This window comes from Adiantum capillus-veneris, chromosome 16 (genome assembly GCF_014529385.1).
Source record: "Adiantum capillus-veneris isolate H3 chromosome 16, ASM1452938v2, whole genome shotgun sequence".
Taxonomy (NCBI): Eukaryota; Viridiplantae; Streptophyta; class Polypodiopsida; order Polypodiales; family Pteridaceae; genus Adiantum; species Adiantum capillus-veneris.
In genome coordinates this window covers 38,714,559-38,733,644 of record NC_140946.1, presented here as the reverse complement: position 1 = coordinate 38,733,644, position 19,086 = coordinate 38,714,559, and the positions used below count along the sequence as shown (strand labels likewise).

Below are 19,086 nucleotides of genomic sequence, written 5' to 3'. Positions count from 1 at the left end.
AGGCTCTCGAGTTCTCTCGCCACACAGGAGACTCAGGAGTGACAGACTTGATACAGACTCGGTGGCCGTTGGTCAAGTTCTCTATGACACCACCAGATGCAGCAAGATGTAGACACATTGTGATATACTTTTTTGCAAACAATCGAAGTGCACCATGCTATGTAGATGTTCATGAGGACTCTTGGACAGAGAATGTAGTTCTACGGGCTGCACGTCTTGCTTGGGTCTGGGTCCGATAGACACTCCAGACACAGCTTTCTCGAGGTCGCTCGGATGCAAATTACTCCCCATCCAAGCCTGCCTCAAAGATTGCGAGATTGGCTGCGATGGCAACATCGGCTTTCTCTCAATGACCCCATGAGGGTTGTCTCATGGAATGTCCAGGAGCTAGGTGGACCTCAGTTTCTACGTCAGAGGGGTCGACTCAGACAGGAGCTCCAGAGATTCCTTGTGGGTGGAGCGATCGATACGCTTATGCTTTAGGAGCATCACTTGTGCAAGAGCCGTATCAGGCGCTGTGAACAGATCTTGCATGGTCGCTATGAGACCTTTTGGTCAGCTGCTTTTGGGTTTGGTGTCATTCAAGGAGGTGTATGTATGACTATTGCAGATTCATGGCAGCAGACCATTGTGGGCAAAGGCATCAGTGTGCCAGGCAAGGCCCAGTGGGTCACTATGCAGGTACATGGCTGCCTTGTGGGTTTTCTGAACATTTATACACCCAACCATGCGAGTGCCCGGACTGTTTTGGTCAGATTTGGTGGACTCCCTACCTAATGCAGAGCAGTGGTGCATTTCGGGGGAATTTCAACATGCTTGAGGACCCTTCGAACAAGACTGGGGACAACCATGCTATTGTACATGAGGCTTAGTTGGTTGCTTGGGAACGGCTATGTATGACTTTAAGGATCTTGGATGTATGGCAGCATGTTGGCTTTGCACGGCCCTCAAACAGCCTCTCATTTTTCCGATCTAACCGCGAAGTAGGAGTGAATCTAGATTCTATCTAGGCTAGATCGTTTCTAAGCTAGTGATCACTTATGTGACTTGGGTGGTACAGTATGTAGTTTGGCACGGACTACTTTCTCTGATCACACACCAGTGATCCTTACTCTCTTCAATAGACAGAGGAGTGGTACTGATATGTTACACATCCCTAAGAGGATTTTGCTAGATACAAAGCTCAGATAGCACGTTGTTGCGCTTTGGACCGAGAGTCTAGATACACACGGGGACGTTGCTGTTAGAGTGGCCAATGGCCTCGAGGAGCTTAGTCGCTTCTTTCTCGAGGAGTCGACAGCGCGATTGACTACGACCTGAGAGAAGGAGAAGCGGCTACATTAGGGCATTGCCTCCTTATAGAGGATGAAGGAGCGGCACCCAGGTAGTGGATGGAGGACCAGATGCAGCAGGCTAGACAAGAGTTGATCACCATTGAGGAGCGACGCCATGAGTTTGCCTACCACCGTCAGGCATCTCAGTGGACCAAGTGGGCGACAAAGTTACTAGAGAGTTTTTTGAGATGGTCAATCCTTAGAGCCCTTCTTCAGAAGATAATTGTCAGAGGTCTTCTTCCAGGGCAGAAGCCCTCGAAAGAGCTTTTGCTACACCAAATTAGAGGCCGAGTTCCACAGACGGGTGGCACTTGGAGCCCCTCCACTCGATTGATTTTCACAGAGATGCGCAGAGTGGGCGTGAGCTGGAGATGGGAGGACCGTTTCCCGTTGAGCTTACTTCGGTCTTGGGAGTAGCTAAGGGGGAGACCTGAGCAGTATCAGCCCACCTACATTGAGGAGCGCTTGAGGCAGCCTCTTAAATGGAACTTATTGGTCAGTACACAGCAAGGTCACATCGTTGACAGTGGACCCCATCCATGGCAAAGAGTCCAGCACGCACCTTGGGAGACTGGTTGCAATTTCCAGGAGACTGGTTGCAATTTACAGCACTTCCTAAGGAGAGTCAAAGCATCCAGCTGCGCGGTAGGAGGAGGGTACAAAGCATGTGTCAGGATATACCAGCAGAGTGGCACACGCCTCTTGATCTAGTTGCTCCCAGCTGGATGGGGGCCTTCACTCTCCTTGAGGTCCTCATTGCAGTTGGGGCTTGCTCAGATCAGGCCTTTGCATGTTCTTTGAGGTTCAGCGAGAGGGTCATCTCCACAAAGTTACTACTGAGGCACCAGAGGTAGCAAGAGTGCTCTTTCCAACAAATTCAAGTTGTGGGCATCAAAGGGAGGATCTATGTGCTTGATCTTGACTCGACAGATCTTGAGACTGGACATTGGAGGCTTTAGGCTTGGGAGAGTCATCGTTTGGCGCGAGTGCAATGGGACGTTGGAGAGTGGTTTTGGCGGGACCCTTTTGTGACGGGAGGGGCACCATGGTCCCAAACCCTGGCGCCCCTTCCATAATTTTTTTATTGCTTCAACGTGGTACAACTCCCATGGCTCTGCTCTGCATCTCCCACAAGTAAACTGCAAGAGTGAGAGCCCATGGGTCATACTTAAAGGCCCTTGGCCTCTAAAAGTAGTTTATATGAAAAGCATTCAAGTTCTAAAAGCATCTGGTCCCAAAAGCCAGGAGTCCAAAAGCTATCAACGCGTTTCACAAAAATCCTGACTACCTCGTCAGCAACCTGTCAGGGTGGATTGCGGCAGTCCGTTCAATGCCACATCAGCATGTCAACGTGAACTGCAGGATGTCCGTACAAGCCTGCCACGTCATCAACTTCATACGCAATTTACTGTTTTTGTGTGTGTGGGTCGGTCCGGCTTTGTTTTAATCGTCTTTGGGTCACCTGGGCCACGTCGGACGCGGGTCCCATAAGTTGGTAACTCTTTAATAATTGGTCCCACTTGGCGAGGATCTGTAAGTTGGTGAGAGCTTGTGCTTCTTCTAATTCTTCTAGGGTTTAGGACCCTCGGTCAGGATCTACAAGTCGTCTCGAGTCTTTATGGCTTGACATGTCAGCAGTTTGTGACACCCCCCCCCCCCTTCTTGAAAGAAGAGTAATCGCTCGTAATTACCGTATATCTACAAAACAACTCAAGTTAGCTCAAAAATTTCCAAGAGTCATTCCAAGGGACATTCCGAGGGGCACTCAATTTTCTCATTCTAGATCAAAGCTCTTGCTATCCTGGGTCATTGGCTTCCCAAAAAAATCTCATCCAATAAGGAGTATATTCTCATTCCAAATCGCAGATCTTGATATTCTGGCGTAAAAATTCTAGCCATCACACCCAAACCGCGCTGATCTTGAACTGGTGTCTCGATGCATTAAATCACATACCCAGGCAATCTCAATCAATCAGGAATATTTTCAGTGGTTGGCACATCACAATGCAACACAAATGCTCACATATGCATGTTACAAGACATAGAAGCATAAAACCGCCAATTAACACTCCCCCCGCAAATAACCATCTTGACCATGAGTTGTTCAACGACTCCCTCATCACTCCTCCCGCAAATAACCTAAAAAGGTCCAGGCCATGAGATATAGAGGCCTTTTACAACAAAACGCTCCCCAGACTACAGCCTATGTCGCTTGGAGGTGCTGAGAGTAATCACTACCCAGACGTTTTAATCCCCCCCCCCCCGGGTCAATAACCAGGCCATGAGTAACAACAATACTCCCCCCGTAAATAACAACAATACGCCCCCCCCCCCCCCCCCCCCTCCCCATAAATAACCACAAGGGTCCGGGCCATCAGTAGAAACAACTCTTTTCAATTATTCAATACTCCCCCCGCAAATAACCGGCCCATGAGTATATCCAAGCATTCTCAAACATCAATTTTCTTTGGTACTCCTCCCGGGAATAAATCACCAATCATTGGAACCAGTATTAAAACCAGAGTCAACAATTCAAATGGGCACCAAGACAAGTTTAGAAAGATACCATCCATTTGAAACAAATTCCAAGAAGGATCACCAAACAAGTTCTCAAACAAAATTCAAAACACTGCTAAATCGAACTAAAAAAGTATTTTCGGCGTCAATTGAGCTCGAAAGTCGAGAGGCCTTTCGTTTTGAAACCTGCACCAAAAATTAGGGTTAGATTCCTCCAATAATGTTGTAGCCGACCACAATATGGTCCACAAGCTCTTGAACAAACAGTGTTCCTGTACTGGTGATGGTAGTCTCAAGAGATAGCAATCACACTAGATCTCCAAGGTTATCAGCTCGGGAAGAGACACCTATTGAAAGATGTCCAAAGACTGCAAGTTGTAATTTGCTAGGGTTTCCGTGACAAGCATTTCAAGATACCCCACTCTGCCAGAAGCTGCACTCCGAAGGAAGATGTTAGAAAGCATATAACTTCGGGCAAAAATTGTCTTGAAAGCTTGCGAAGTCCTTGGAGTGTGCAGCTCGGTAGCTATTGTCACAAACTGCTGGCATGTCAAGCCACTCAAGAACGGAGCCAACCCTCAGATCCCGGCCAAGGGGCCAAAACCCTAAGAAGAAGCAGAAGAAGAAGTTTTACAGTATTACAAAGTCTTGACGAGTGGCCTATTTTTTGAGAAGAGTTCCCACCAACATACGAGATCCCGTTCGATGAGGCCCAATTGACATAAAGGCATTAAAAATAAGACAGTAAAATATGATGATGTGACACATGTACGGATGTTCCGCAATTCGCGGCGGATTTTTAGGAAAATTCCGAAATTTTAGAAAAGCGTTTTTTTGGGGTCAACTTTTCATATTTGATGCTTTTAGGCTTTGGGCCTTTAAATATGAGCCTTGAGGGCCCTCTCTCTAGAACTCTTCAACGCGCAGATTGCAGAGGAGGTGCTCCCCGACTGTTGTACTTTGCAAATCACTAATAATAAACCGAAAGGGGCGGCAACGTTTGGGGCCAGTGCTCTCTTGGAGTGGAACATCGCCACTCCCCCTCTCTCTTGGGGTGGAACATCGCCACTCCCCCTTTCGTGTCGTGCATCTCTTTTAGTTCAATTGTTATTTGAAGTGCTTATAGTTATTCAGTTTATTCTTTTCTCCCAGCATGTGGTGCCCGTCTTGTGACAGTGGTATCAGACCATCAGACGTGTGCTTTTATGAAAGCATATCGGTCCTACAAATGAGCAGACGGAGCAAACCGGCGCTTCCAAAGTCTATTGGAAACTTATTTGAAGTATCTTTGGGTCCTGACCCCGCAATTATTAGCCACTCCCACCCTTACTTCATCGTGCATCGAGCGCGCTCCCGTCTTCACCGCTGGTGTCTTACAGGGCATAAGCTAGTTTCATTCGTGATGCTTTCCTGTATTTTAGTCACCGTCCTTATGTGATCCCTTTTCATAGGCATGATATTGCACGATGAACACGATTCACTCATGAATGAGCACGGATGTATGCGGATTACTCATGAAAAGATGAAATGTTTGCATTCAAGGGAGTCACATTCCAGGTCGAGTCCCATTCCAGGTCTCTTCCTTGGTGTGACACAGTATCCGAAAGAGCACAAGAAGGATTGAGCACCAAGCATCAGCATTTCCACTGTGATTTGCCTTTGAGGCATTTCCACTGTGTTTTGTCTCATTTAGTGCATCTGAGGGTTCCGACGAAGAAAAGGAATCAGCTCATGGTTCATCACACACTTCTGACGATTCAAATTGAGGTGCCAATGGACAAGGGAGGCCAGCTGGGCTACCACCAAGTCATAGGGCACAAGAAAAGAATAGAAAGATAAGCTAGGTTCACCAGATAATTTGGTTAAGAGTACTTTTTGGCCCTCGATGCAAAGTAAATAGAGGAGGAGAACATTGCAAATCCTCTTCACAGAGAGTTGTGTCGAAGCTTTTGGAATATTAGTAGTGTTTATGCCAAAAGTTACTGATCAACAGGTTGAATCTCGTGTGGTGCGAATTTACAAGAGAGAAGCCACTCCATCACGGATTGCCTAGATTGAATAAAGTCACTAATTTCTCTTTGAGATTTTAGGGATACTGATAGGCTAACAAAGTTTTGCCGAATATTTTATGAACAGATGTACATTGAATTGGAAGTTTCCTTAATTGAACTCAAGACATGTGCTCTTTTATATGTGTTTTGTTAGAGACGTATAGAGAAAAATGAAATGTCCATAGGATTTTGTTTTATGAATGATTGGAATTTAGTGCATCTAGACATCCGTAAGAGATGGGCGTGATCTAGATGTGATGGCTAAGTGAATGTGAACTAAATGAGATTCTAGTGCATCAAGATGTCTATGGATGAGATGACTGGATATTGTTGTGAGTGTATCAAGAGTTTTGGAAGGATGAGATGGCTGCACAGTGATCTAGGTGCATCAAGAGTTCTAGACGGAATGAGATGGCTGGATTGAATGATTGAAACATGGTGTTCAGTGTGAACTAAGTGTGTGATTTGTGAATTGCATGCTCTGTGGATGTACTATCTTATGGGGATAGTCATGGGCATAGCTTGCTTGATTGAAATGTGAACTGAAAGGATGTAAATCTAATAGTAACAAGATTTAGTAGATCAAGACATCTGTGAAAAGATTAGCGCGGTTTGGATGTGATTGCCAAATGGCTACAATGATCATGACTTGTATCTGGGACCCTCAACAAAACTGTGATTGATCAGTGACTAGGTCTTTGTAAAAGTGCTAAATTGAAGGAGTCTGGTGCATGGGAACATAGAATAAAATTTCTGTCCTTTCGTTGTTTTGCAGGCGTAATCGAGGGTGATTACAATTCTTTCAAGAGGAAGGAATGTCACAAAGCGATGACATGCGTGCCCAACTTGAAAGAAGTGGTCGAGAGTACAAGACAAATTGAACCCAGGAGAACCCAGAAAGTGTGGCCGAGGGGCCTAAACAAAAGGGGTTAGGGTTTTGATAAAAACTTAACCCTACCCAACATATGGAGAACCGATCAAGGGGCCTAAAACCTAAATTATCAAAAGCTTGACATTTCGCGCTGATTTTCGTAAATTGCGCTAATTGATGACATGGCACGTTGTACGAATTCTCGCGATTTTGCGTTGGTTATTTTATGCAGCTTTTTGCGCGAGCTTTTGAGAGCATATATGCTTTTGGGATCAAGTGCTTTTGGATCTAATGCTTTTTGGGCTCTGCTTTTGGGGATCCCTTGTAAGTGCCCAAAGGACCACTCCTCAAGAGAGGAGTTGGATGCACGGTCTCGGAGAGAGTTGGACCCTTGGGAGTTGTACTTTGCGAAGAGCAATAATAAAGAAATACCGAAAGGGGCACCGGTCTTTGGGGCCAGTGCGTCTTGGCTCAGAACTTCGTCGTGATGTGATCTCTCTCTCTCTCTCTCTCTCTCTCTCTCTCTCTCTCTCTCTCTCTCTCCAAGTTCAACGATTTTGCAGTTCCTCTTCGTGTTGCTATTGATTTCTTGCTTGGAGTGTCCAAGCCTATAACAACTTGTCCCGAGACAAGAAATACCTCAAACTCTGATGATTCGTGTACAATATGAAGTTCGCACCGAGCAAGCAATGCCCCCACTGAGTCAAAGCATGAATTTCTAAGAGCTTCGTTTCTTAAATCTCTGCAACGCTCTCAAGCTTGGACAACATCCAACTTTCATAAGCTATAATATGGCCCTCTTGCATTATGATTGCTCTCAAACAACGATGCTTGACCTCAAAAGAGTTCGACAAGTTTAAAACTTCAACATTGGCCGAGTAGTCAACTTTTGCTTGAGTCTCTCAAAAGCTGCAATACGTGAAGGTCCCCAAGTGAATGGTACCCCTTTTTGAGTAAGCTCTACAATAGCAAAGAAATCTCCGCAATCAGTATGATGAACCACCTATAGTAAAAGCATAATCCCAAAAGACTCCTTACATCATGTACATTCTTTGAAGGAGCTAATCTCGAATAGCCGCCAGTTTAGCTGGATCCATGCTAGCACTTGTTGCTAAATTACCTTTATCTAAAACATATATAATTCTACAAATGAATTATTCGAAACAACTAAATTTATAAGTGAGAGGGTTTTCTCGCTTCAGACATCTGAGTACAGATATTTCTAGTGCATCATTTAGAGGAATGACGAGAGCACTATGGACGAGAATATCTGTAGGCCACCAAGAATGGATACTTTTGATGTGTCACATCAGATGGGTAACAGAGAGCATCAAGAAGAAGTATTCAACGTCCAAAATGAACATTTTTGATGCTTCATGGGATGAGTGACATAAAGCATCACGAAGGAGTTGTTCAGTAAGTTCGGTGAGAAAGGACTAAGTGATGGGTATTCCTGATGCATCACATGGTGGGTGACGGGAGCATCGAAAAGGGAATATTTCATAGTCAAGAGGGATTCCAAACTGAGTAGAGTTGTGCACAAGAATGAGACAAGCACTTGAACAAAGATGGGTTCAGAGTAAGCTTTAAGGAAATGCAGTTGCTTTCTGAAAAACGAGTTTCTTTTCGGGAAAGAAAATGCTTTCTTGTAAAGGCGTCTATGTTTGCATTGCATCTGTGCATGAGATTGCATCCAGGGACACGTGGGTTGTGATTGTGTAAGCATTGTTTTCAGCTCATAAGTTTCTTCTGAGTTTTTGGCAGGTCATACCCTTTTTAAAAGTGTCCGGCCACTTAATCCTCTCTCTCTCTCTCTCTCTCTCTCTCTCTCTCTCTCTCTCTCTCTCTCTCTCTCTCTCTCTCTCTCTCTCTCTCTAGCCCTAGGTGCCCCTTGTGCCCCTATTCTGGGCAGCAGATCTCTCTCAATTCTTGCCGGCCCCTATGCCTATAAAAGCAACTACTAGCGCCCCAGCCGGAGGGCTAGCAGGAGGAAATCAAGACGCAAAAGACATGTATATGCTGCTGCAGCTTTCAGCCGCTACGATGAAGTTGCGGATGACCCCTATGGCTGCCCTGAGTGCATCAATTGACGCCGAGACCGGTAGACAAACTCCATCTCGAAAAAGTGCCCTCCGAGATTATTTCCATTGTGTCTGTTCTCAACCCATAAACATCATAGATGGGGCTGATTCACGAGAAGGAGCCCAAGAGCACACCTCTTTTGTGTGTAGGATTGGAAGAGAGGATTCTCTCCAAAGAGATCTCTTCCGGGGAGTTGCTTTCCGAGAACCAAGTTGCGTTTTGAGTTTCCGAGTCTTCACAAGTGATGCTTTTCATGTTTCAATCTCGAGTGTTTCTTGCAGGTGCATTTCCCTTGAACGAGGAAGTGAGAGCAGAGGAAGGCATGAGCCTCTATACGAGAAAAGTGCTTTGTGTAAACAAAGCCCGATCATCCCAAGGGTTTCGCACCATAGTTTCAGGAGTGCATCTACAGATCGGAGAGTGATACTCTCGAGTTGGGATCACGGAGTAGAGATTCTAGAGGGACTTCATGTCTAGGATAGCACACTTGATGCTAAGATCTCTACGAAAGAGGACTTTGAATATAGAGTCTGAATAGAGTTGGGATGCCATGCCCTGAGATTGGAAGGTGAGTTCTAGAGGTGCGAACCTTGGTTCTTGAGGATTTCTAAGTACGGAACAGAGGTTGCTAGGAATAGGGTTTTGTCTTAAGATTGGGAAGCTCAGGTTTCCGAGTACCATCGAGTCAAATCTAGAACGAATATGGTAATATGTTCGATTCAAGTGCTCGTATAAAGACTTCTCCCCAGTAATAAAGATACTCTTTGGGGGGGGGGGGACCAACCTATCTTCTGGCCCACTACTCTCTCTCTCTCTCTCTCTCTCTCTCTCTCTCTCTCTCTGTGTGTGTGTGTGTGTGTGTGTGTGTGTGTGTGTGTGTGTGTGTGTGTGTGTGTGTGTGTGTGTGTGTTATAGGATGATCAAGAGAACGGAGGGGGACCAACCTTATATATATATATATATATATATATATATATATATATATATATAGGATGATCAAGAGAACAGATGCTATAGGATGATCAAGAGAACAGATGCTAAAATTATTCAATTTTCCCCACACCCCCATCAAACCTCTCACCGTCTCTCCCTTTTACCAAGTACACACTATATATTGGATGATCAGGAGAACGGATGCTAAAATTATTCAATTTTCCTCACACACATCCCCATCAAACCTCTCACCATCTCTCTCTTTTACCAAGTACACACAAAGCAACAAGGACACCACACACACACACACACACAAGAGAATAGATATGATAGTAATAGCATGTATGAGAAGAAGATGGAGACACAATTTCTGCACACACAGCTTAGCATAAGAGATTGTTCAAGTCAGTCGAATTACGAGCTCAACACTCGAACTCAAGAAGGGGTTTATAAATCTCACCCTCTCGGCTTGACACCATGTGCAAAGAATCTTACACAAATTTCATAACTTAACTCTTTCGGCTTGACAAACCGTGTGAAGAGGGGCTTACACACACAATAGCGTCTCAGTCGACATCAACCAACAGGCATAAAATCTGTAGCTACAGGGTCGCCCAAGCCTGGGGTCATTTCATTACTCAGCGACGAGGACAAATTTGCACCGGAGCTCGCATTATCAACAACCTCTAGCTACTGAGTTTGAAACCGCTTTCACCGCAATGTCCTCCTTGTCAATTTGAGCAACTTTATTCAAGAGGTTCCTCTTCCAAAAATAGCGTCTTCAAAAAACACTTCCTTCCAAAGCATGTTCTACCAACAGGCAGCTTCAAAAAGCAACTTGTTCCAAAAAGCACTTTCAAAAATAGCGTCTTCTAAAAACACTTTCTTCCAAAAGCATGTTCTGCCAAAAGGCAGCTTTGAAAAGAAACTTGTTCCAAAAAACAACTTTCTCTAAAAGAAAAACTTCTCAAAAGCAACTTTTTGTAAAAAAAAATTCTTCTTCAAAGGCAATTTTTGTAGAAAGCTTCCTCTTCAAAAGGTAAAAAGATTTTTCTTCAGCAGTCGATTGCTGCTGTTCTGAACCCGATTGCTCTGAGAAAAACAATTGTCTAAGCTCTAAGTTCTTCATCCCACAAAAGTGTAGATGGGATCCTGATCACATTCTCTGTCACAATCCTTGGACTGTGCTGCAAAAAGGTCGGAACGGATCCGACGTAGAAGAAGAATCAACTGAAGCTTTGATATCACTATGATCGTCTTGGCACTGACAAGGTGGTAATCTCATAGCAGCACACGAACAAACTGAAAACTTTAATACTTTAACTTCAAACAGTAGTTGCAACACTAAATGGCGAAGTTCCACTACCAGATGCGTTGGCCCCAAAGCTTGGCGCACCTCTCAGTAATTCTTTTATATTGAATAATCCACAAAGTACAACAATCGAGGAGTCACTCTGCAAATGTACAACCATGCACTAATCTGCCATAGTGCTCCCTACGCCTTACTTATAAAGGCCCTGGGCCCAAAAGCAACTGATACAAAAGGCCAGCGCTATCCAAAAGCATTTGCTAAAGATTTCTGGCACCCAAAAGCATTCACATTGCATATACTACCACGTCAGCACCTTCTGAATTTTTCGTCGCAATTATGAGACCTACCACATCAGCATTGTACCAATTGGCATGTCAGCAGTTAGGCTCTCTTTTCTCTTCTACCAAAAGTTGGTTGCCACGTCATCACTTTGTGACGGAAATACTTTCTAACACTTCAAAATACTCTACCAAAAGGGCACTAAAGAACGAGACATAGTGAGACACAATTCCCTGATCAAATGCCTTGGCTCCTAACGTAAGCACCCGTTGCGGTACTTGTTTTTATTAAGTTACGTTGAGTGTACAACTGCAAGGGAGAGCCCACTCTGCAACTCACAAGTGAAATTTACTCTCCCTGGGCACATATTTATAGTGCCTTTATAGGCAGCCGACCCTTGCTTCACAAGCCTTGCTTCACAAGGTGCTCAAAAACGCAAATATCAACTGGTTTCATAAAACTGGTTGACTCCAAAAGCTCCCACACAGTCAACACTTTCCATAACTCGGTCCAAAAAGCAGCTCAATGTACAAAGATGCCACATCAGCACCCCCCAACACGCCGCATTTCGCAGGCTGACATGCTCAGCTGTGGTCGTGCCGGTTTGATGGCGCCACTTTACTCTTCCTCTTCAGGTCCACAGCTATGCTACGTCACCAAGTTGTGACACTCTGCCTGATGATATAACCCTCTCTATGGATGAGGCACTAACTAGTGTAGGATCAAATTCTTGGAGGGCTGCAATGGAGACTGAGTTGGAGCTGGCCTTCATAGCAGCAAGTTAGGTAGATTTTTAAACAAAGCCGGTCAATGCTGAGGGGTTCTCACAATGCTGGACAAATCTAGCCCTTAGGCGTTATCGGGCTGCTAAATGATGTTTCACGTTGAAAACTAAACCTAGACTTGGGAACAATTGTATATGACATTTTTCATTGAACAGAGAGGACCAAGCTCCAACCAATATGGTTAATTTTTAAGAGCGTGCATGTGTGTGTGTGTGTGCGGAGAGAGAACGTTGAAAATGCGCCTTACTGATGAGGGAGCAGGGAGGGCGTCTCAGGGAAAGCTGGAGAGATCGGGAGGAAGAAAGAGTGGTCCGGGCCGAGAATCCAGCTGATGCGTTCAGTCTCGACACAGAAGATGCCGCTGCCTGCAGGAGAGCAGCGGAGGAGGGCGAAGCTACGGCTGCCATCGTTTCTCTCTCCCTCTCTCTCTCTCTCTGTCAACAGGTGCCACACTCCCAGTGAGTGTGCGCAAAGTGGTTGGCCTGAAGCGACAATGCCTTTGCATGCAACTACAGTGGATGCGCATCTGAAAGACGGAGGCGGACAATACGAAGAGACATTTCTCCTATATGTGCGTGAAATCATATAGATGTAATTTATGCCTGTGGTGACAAATAATATAAGTTGTGGTATGGGAAAAGAATAAACTCACCAACAAAAGTAATTGGATAGCGGAATATTGATAGTTGTGTGTTCTAAGAATTTATAATGACTTTTATGCTTCTATCCCAGAAAACAAGCGTAAGAATATAGAAAGATTCTTATGCTTCTATCCCAAAAAACAAGTAGTAAGGCTAGAGATAAATCAAATAATGCTCTCCATATTTAATCAAATAATGCTCTCCATATTTTCCAACTGATGAAATGTAGATCTCAAACACAACAAACCTTCATTGCCCTATGCTCTTTGACAAAAGAGGGATGAACTTTGTCTTTCAAGTAGTCAATTTTTTATACAAAGTACATCTCAAGAGCTCTAGGTTCAAACGTAAACTTCTTCCAAAATGGAATCCACTTCCTAGCAAACTCGGAGGTCTTTGACATTGCCTCAAATGTCAGCATTGCAGCTCCATCATCATAGAGATAGCAGGCAACCTTGTCAACTGGATAGTGATGGGTTTATCGCTATGGGGGGTGGTACCGAGGGGTTGCCATGGTTAGGAGAAGGTGCAACATAAGCGAGAAAAGAGAGAGAGAGAGAGAGAGAGAGAGAGAGAGAGAGAGAGCTCGACAGCTTGAAAATAACACGCTATAGTCTTTGCTTGTATTGAAAACCTACAATATAAAAGGAAAACTTGCCATGCATAACTTGGACTCCAAGTGAAGCCACCTGCATGCTCCATAAAGGGAGTTTCCCATAGGCTAGACACACAAGGGCTTGCATATCCAACAACCCCCCCCTCAAGCCCAAACTACTGACAATGGACTCGAAACATACCATGGTAGAGTTCAATCACCTGAAACCATGAGTAGAAGTCCCCCCCCTTGACTATAGCATAGGTGTGTGTGTGTACTTCCCGCAAACAACCATCAGTGTGAGACATACCAGAACCCGACCAAACAACAAAAGGGTGGTCTTACCACTTTTTATGTGGCAGTGTCTATAACCCGTACAATTTTTATGTTTATTTTTTATTGCATGGCAATAATTGACAATTGAAACGCTCACAAAGCTTTGACAACAGATAACTAGTCCTGCTTGGTGGGCCTTGCTATATAACATCTATAGAATAATCATGCAGCACCTGCCAATTGCGATCGAATCCACCTCATTGAACTTAGGGTCTAGAAGCCAGTACTGAAGAACATTAGAAGCCACTACTAAGGACATTTATATTGTTACCCGCGTTCGTCTTCATTTCAACTTTTGCAATGTCAGTTTGATTGTACAACTTATTCAAGGCAAGGTTGTTATAGTGTTGGACGTCTCATTTGTGAGTAGAGATTAATTATCGTAGTAGAATTGTTGATGCAGTCTTGCACATGAGCTTCATCTATAATACATGCACCCAAGGTACAATTGATTTCATCTACGGTTGGTTTTCTTTCACGAATAATGGTCAAGAACTGAAGCAATTCAGGGTCTCTTGCATGCCTTACAGAGCATGACATCTTGTACAAAATTGTATGTAGCCAATGAACCGAGCTCGTGATATGGCATGTGTTACAAAGCTCCCGTGCGTGACTACAAACTGGGGATAGTTGGGCAAGATTACCGAGCAAGAGAACACATTTGTTGCTGAAGGGATCTGCCAATGTACCGCTTGTTACGTTGACATTTTTTCTTACGATAAGGTCAAAAGTCATTTGGGTTAACATGAGTAGCTCGTCTATAATTATAATATCTGCCTCTTTCATGTCCAAATATTGCTCATCGGTCTCATGAATAGAGAGGGGATACTATTGATTCATGATTGGTATCTTGAACTGGTAATGGACTGTAGATGCAATGCTGCTAAGTCTTATTGTTGCTGTTCTGATGGCAAAGCATCCAACAATAATACAAAAGTGGGGGCAACAGGAGTGTCTATTTCATTTGTCTGTCGATCTCAGTTATCTCTATATGTGTGAGGTACGCTGTCATGTAGGAAGGACATATTTCTAGATTGTGAGCAAAGATGTCATATAGAATGCTCCAATCTTTATACAATACAGTAATTTCAAATCATGACCTAGCATTTGGACGACAAGCTAGTTTCAAGTTGGCTGCAATTTTCTCCCTAGCTTATTGACACTTGGACCATAATCTTCTAGGTCTTCAGAACTTCATACTGACACCTAGTGTTGGAGAAACAAGTAAATATATAGTATGGCATCAATTATTTAGACACCTAGCTATATGATATCAATTATTTAGAGCTTAAGTAAAGATGCACAAGGTGAATTCACTAGTATGATACACCACATGCATTCACTACTTGTGTATTCACTATTGTAATACATAAGATGCATTGGCTAGCAATCGTTTGCAAAGAGTTGTGTGTGTAACTAACATGTGCAGATGTCGATCGACATCGAGTGTATAGTTTTGAAAACGAGATCCAAATAAACCGAAGCAAAGGAAGTAATGCAAAAAATACTAAAACAAGCAAATAAATAAAGCATGAATGAACCGCAACAAAAAATGAGGTGCTTTACTGACCTGTAATGTTGTATTGCTGCTTTTCGATTGTCAAATCTATAGGCTGATATTTGAGTCAAGCTACAAAAAAGCAATGTGAATAGTTAAACATATCATCTTGCAATGAAACATCACAGACTGAAAGTGCAAAGTATATAGTGCACGTCATACAGAAGTGCCATACAAAGGTATGGTGGAGAGTTGGCACCGTGGTCTCTCCAAAAAATTATAAGAAACGGAAGCCGTGCCCTGCCCCATAGCGTTTATGTGTTGCGCCAAGCAAACGCATGCTCATGAAAAACTGGATGCAGATAACGAACCTTGCAATGTTGTTGAGCTGGAGTTGCACTTGTGTAATTCGAACGTGCAGTGTTGTGAATATATGTCCTCTCTGCCATACACAAAACACGTAGATGTAACTTTATGTTCTATGTCCTCTGATCGATATTACCTTCTCTCTCTCTCTCTCTCTCTCTCTCTCTCTCTCTCTCTCTCTCTCTCTCTCTCTCTCTCTCTCTCTCTCTCTCTCTCTATGTAAGCTATTTCGGTCAGCTATTATGTCTTATTGCCTCCTTGTTGACTAACCTGCGTTACATATCATGCTTCCTAGAGGTCAGTGTCCCCATCTCTAATCAAAGGATGCAACTTGAAGGTTGTTTAGGTGCGATCTCTCCAAAAGATGAAGAAGTCAGTGCTTATGACAAAGGTATTAGTAGTTTTGTTAATGATACAATTGAGGTGGCGGCATGAAGCCTGCGAGAAATCTAGCCCTTTTTTGCATACCACTAGATTCCATATGTTCAGTCCCATCGATGTCACCCGCCTGCACCACCCCATGCGGCCAACTCTCCTTCTCAAGCCCTGGCAGCCCTCTAATCCACAGCATCCCAGCCAACCCTCCTCAAATTTTTGTCGATGTAATGGATCTTATATGCTAAGCCAGTAAGAGATGCAAAGAAAGTTGTCTCATCTCTACAAGAAACTGAGATAAGATGCAGCATTATGAGGAATGCATTTGCACAAGAGGCCGCTTGGCACGCAACATGTATGATATATTGAGTGTATAACTGAATAAAATAGTTTTTGAATCTTGAGGTTGCAAAATGCATTCAACAATAGACAAACTTTGTCTTCTTGCTGCTAAAATTGGTTCCGTACTCAGACAATATATTAAGAGTAGCATGCCCTGCGCCACTATGGAATGTTAAGTCGTTGTTGGCAATAATTTCACTCGGTCCGTTCGGTATACTATAGCTGCTATATGGAGTTTCTACCTTGACCGCCTACTGCACAAAAGACCTTTGAGAAGATGTGAATAGATTTTCACACTCCACCCTGGAATAGCATACCAAACTTATGTCTGCTATCTGCAGCCATCTGAACTTGATCCGAGAGCTGCTGCGTACATGGAAATGAATCGTGGTTATTGGAAAGAAGGGAGCTCCGAAGCAGTAACTAATGTGTGTTCAAACCCACACCACCAGCATTCCCTGCTTCGTATGCAGCTGCTGAAGAGCAACACTGCAGTATATTGTTGTTGCTAATCTCAACTACGCCCGCATTGGCTGCCGCCTACATGTGGTTTAGCAAGAGAAGCTCTTTACAAGCAGCAATAGTGGCCATATTGTCTGTAAATTTTCTGCTATCCCACCCAGGTGTTGAATGGTCAACAATTTGAACTACTGTTGGATGCTAATAGGGGTATACCTGTCTCCAAAAATGCCAATACTCCGCAGGCCTTGTTCTTCGGCTTCTCCAGCATCAAATCTCATTATGTGGATTAAAAAGGGATTAGCTTCCGCTTCTGCTCTGACTATTCTTTTGATCCTGGTTATCGAACGAAATATCTGATCTTTGAGAGTGCTCATCATGCAGTTTGCAAGCATCCGAAGTAACCTCCAGCTTGATCTGCGAAATAATATAACCAGACTTTGAAAGGTCTCCGGTACTCCTTTAATCTGGTTCTACCCGGCTTGCTGTGCATGCTGCATGGGCAAACTGCGCGGAAAACAATTGGTGTGAATCTTGAGAATTAGGCATGGGACCTGCTGCATATCATTTCCATGAACATTGAAGGATGGCCGAGGGCACAAGGTTGTTGAATCTGCATGAGCTATAATTGGAGCGGCATAATGCTGGCCATAACTAGTTGCGCCTGCAGAAACGAGCTGAGTAAGGCGTAGTTGAAGCTGGACATACTGTTCAGGTGGCCAGTGGGTCTTGTTGCATACAAAGCTGCTATGATCGCTATGCGGGGAAGGTGCAGGTAGGCTTATAATTAGGTATTGAGGCTTCACTGCAAAAGAAGGCCGACTCAATATGCCGATGAGGCAAACAGTGACATTGTCGACCCTTGTACTGCTGGAATGAATAGGGAGGAGCTTGGCCTATAGACTCTCTCCTCCACTCACGCTGTCTATCTCTTGTTTGTTGAGCGCGCAGTTGGAAGATGCCAAGGGCCGTCAGCAGGTGGGGGCACAACAAGAGGTTGCGTAGGTGGGTGCTCACTAAGAGTCCAGAAGCCCACACAGCCACGATATATAGCATTGCCTACTTGGATCCATCTCCGAACTGTTGCGCCTCTGTGAACCTCTGTCTTCAAACTGCTGCCTTTCTGGAACTGCTCTCGAACTGCTGCCTCTGCGAACCTGCGATCCTGCTTTTATTTTGACAACAACGTTTTTTATTAACAACTTTTCACGACCTTGTCTTTTTACTTTAATTTGAGCTCTGCCACGTGGTCAGTTCTACGACCAGATAGAGAAAAAAGTTCCTTTGGCTCACCAAGTAAAAATATAACAAACCTATGACACTTGACTAGTAGAAACAATCTGTGAAGTCTTGTACCACATTCTCAAAGCAAATCTTCTGTGTATTTGTAGTGGTCGGAAATACATTGGAATGTCGAAAGCTTTGGGAGGCTTGGAATCCATATTTGAATCTTCAACTTCAAAGTTTTCATGGTAAAGTGCTTGCACGCAAATATTGTAAACATTGTACAAGATCTACCATTCTTCCACATGTCATCTTGACTACTTATTACCACAATCACGATGCTAAATACCTCCATCGATTCTTGGATCATTTGTTGGGATCTACCTTTAAACGGTGTTTCAGATTATTGGTTGCACTCTCTCCAACTACTTGTTGCAGATTTCCCTTTGAGAAGGTGTGCAAGATGACACCTTCGCCTTGATAAGACTTGCTTTGCTATACCCCCAACAACCTTAATAGATTTTGAGAGGTTGACGCTTTGAATGTACTTAGACCGGAAAAGTACTCTAACTTTGTGTGACTACGTGCTTGCTTAAAAACCAAAGACCAGAAAAAAAAGACCTAAATTTAATAAAGTGTGGAAAGGACAAAAAAACAACGAAGATGTTGATGGCGATTCTGCGGATGGTAGCATCGATTGGCGGTTTGCTTCACAGCGGGCTCAAGAGGCTGAATTGGCGGGTGCTACAATGTCGACAAATGCTTCTCAAGCCAGGGCGTTCATGTTGATGTAGAGCTTGCTCATTTTGATGCAGGTCGACAGCTTCGTGTTCCCCTCTGCAGACAGGGTTCCCACGCGCTAAATCGAGCCAAAGCCGATGCCAAGCTCTGATACCATATGATGGGTTTATGGCTATGGGGGGTGGTACCAGGGGTTGCCATGGCTAGGAGAAGGTGCAGCAGAAGCGAGGAGAGAGAGAGAGAGAGAGAGAGAGAGAGAGAGAGAGAGATAGAGAGAGAGAGAGACAGCTTGAAAATAACACGCTATATTCTTTGCTTGTATTGAAAACCTACAATATAAAAGGC

At 44.0% G+C, this 19,086-nt stretch overlaps 1 protein-coding gene across 2 annotated transcripts in view; it reads right to left on the bottom strand.

The window, feature by feature from the left end:
• The window catches only part of LOC147438878 (3-oxoacyl-[acyl-carrier-protein] reductase 4-like), a 74,182-nt gene extending 61,468 nt beyond the window's left edge, over positions 1 to 12,714 (bottom strand). The window contains exon 1 of one of the 2 annotated variants that reach the window (XM_086484845.1): positions 12,412 to 12,714. In XM_086484845.1, the coding sequence (XP_086340971.1) occupies positions 12,412 to 12,571 (160 nt within the window). In that variant the 5' untranslated portion in view covers positions 12,572 to 12,714. The remainder of the gene's footprint in view (positions 1 to 12,411) is intronic. The other variant, XM_086484844.1, reaches the window with a different exon arrangement.
• Positions 12,715 to 19,086: the final 6,372 nt, after the last annotated feature.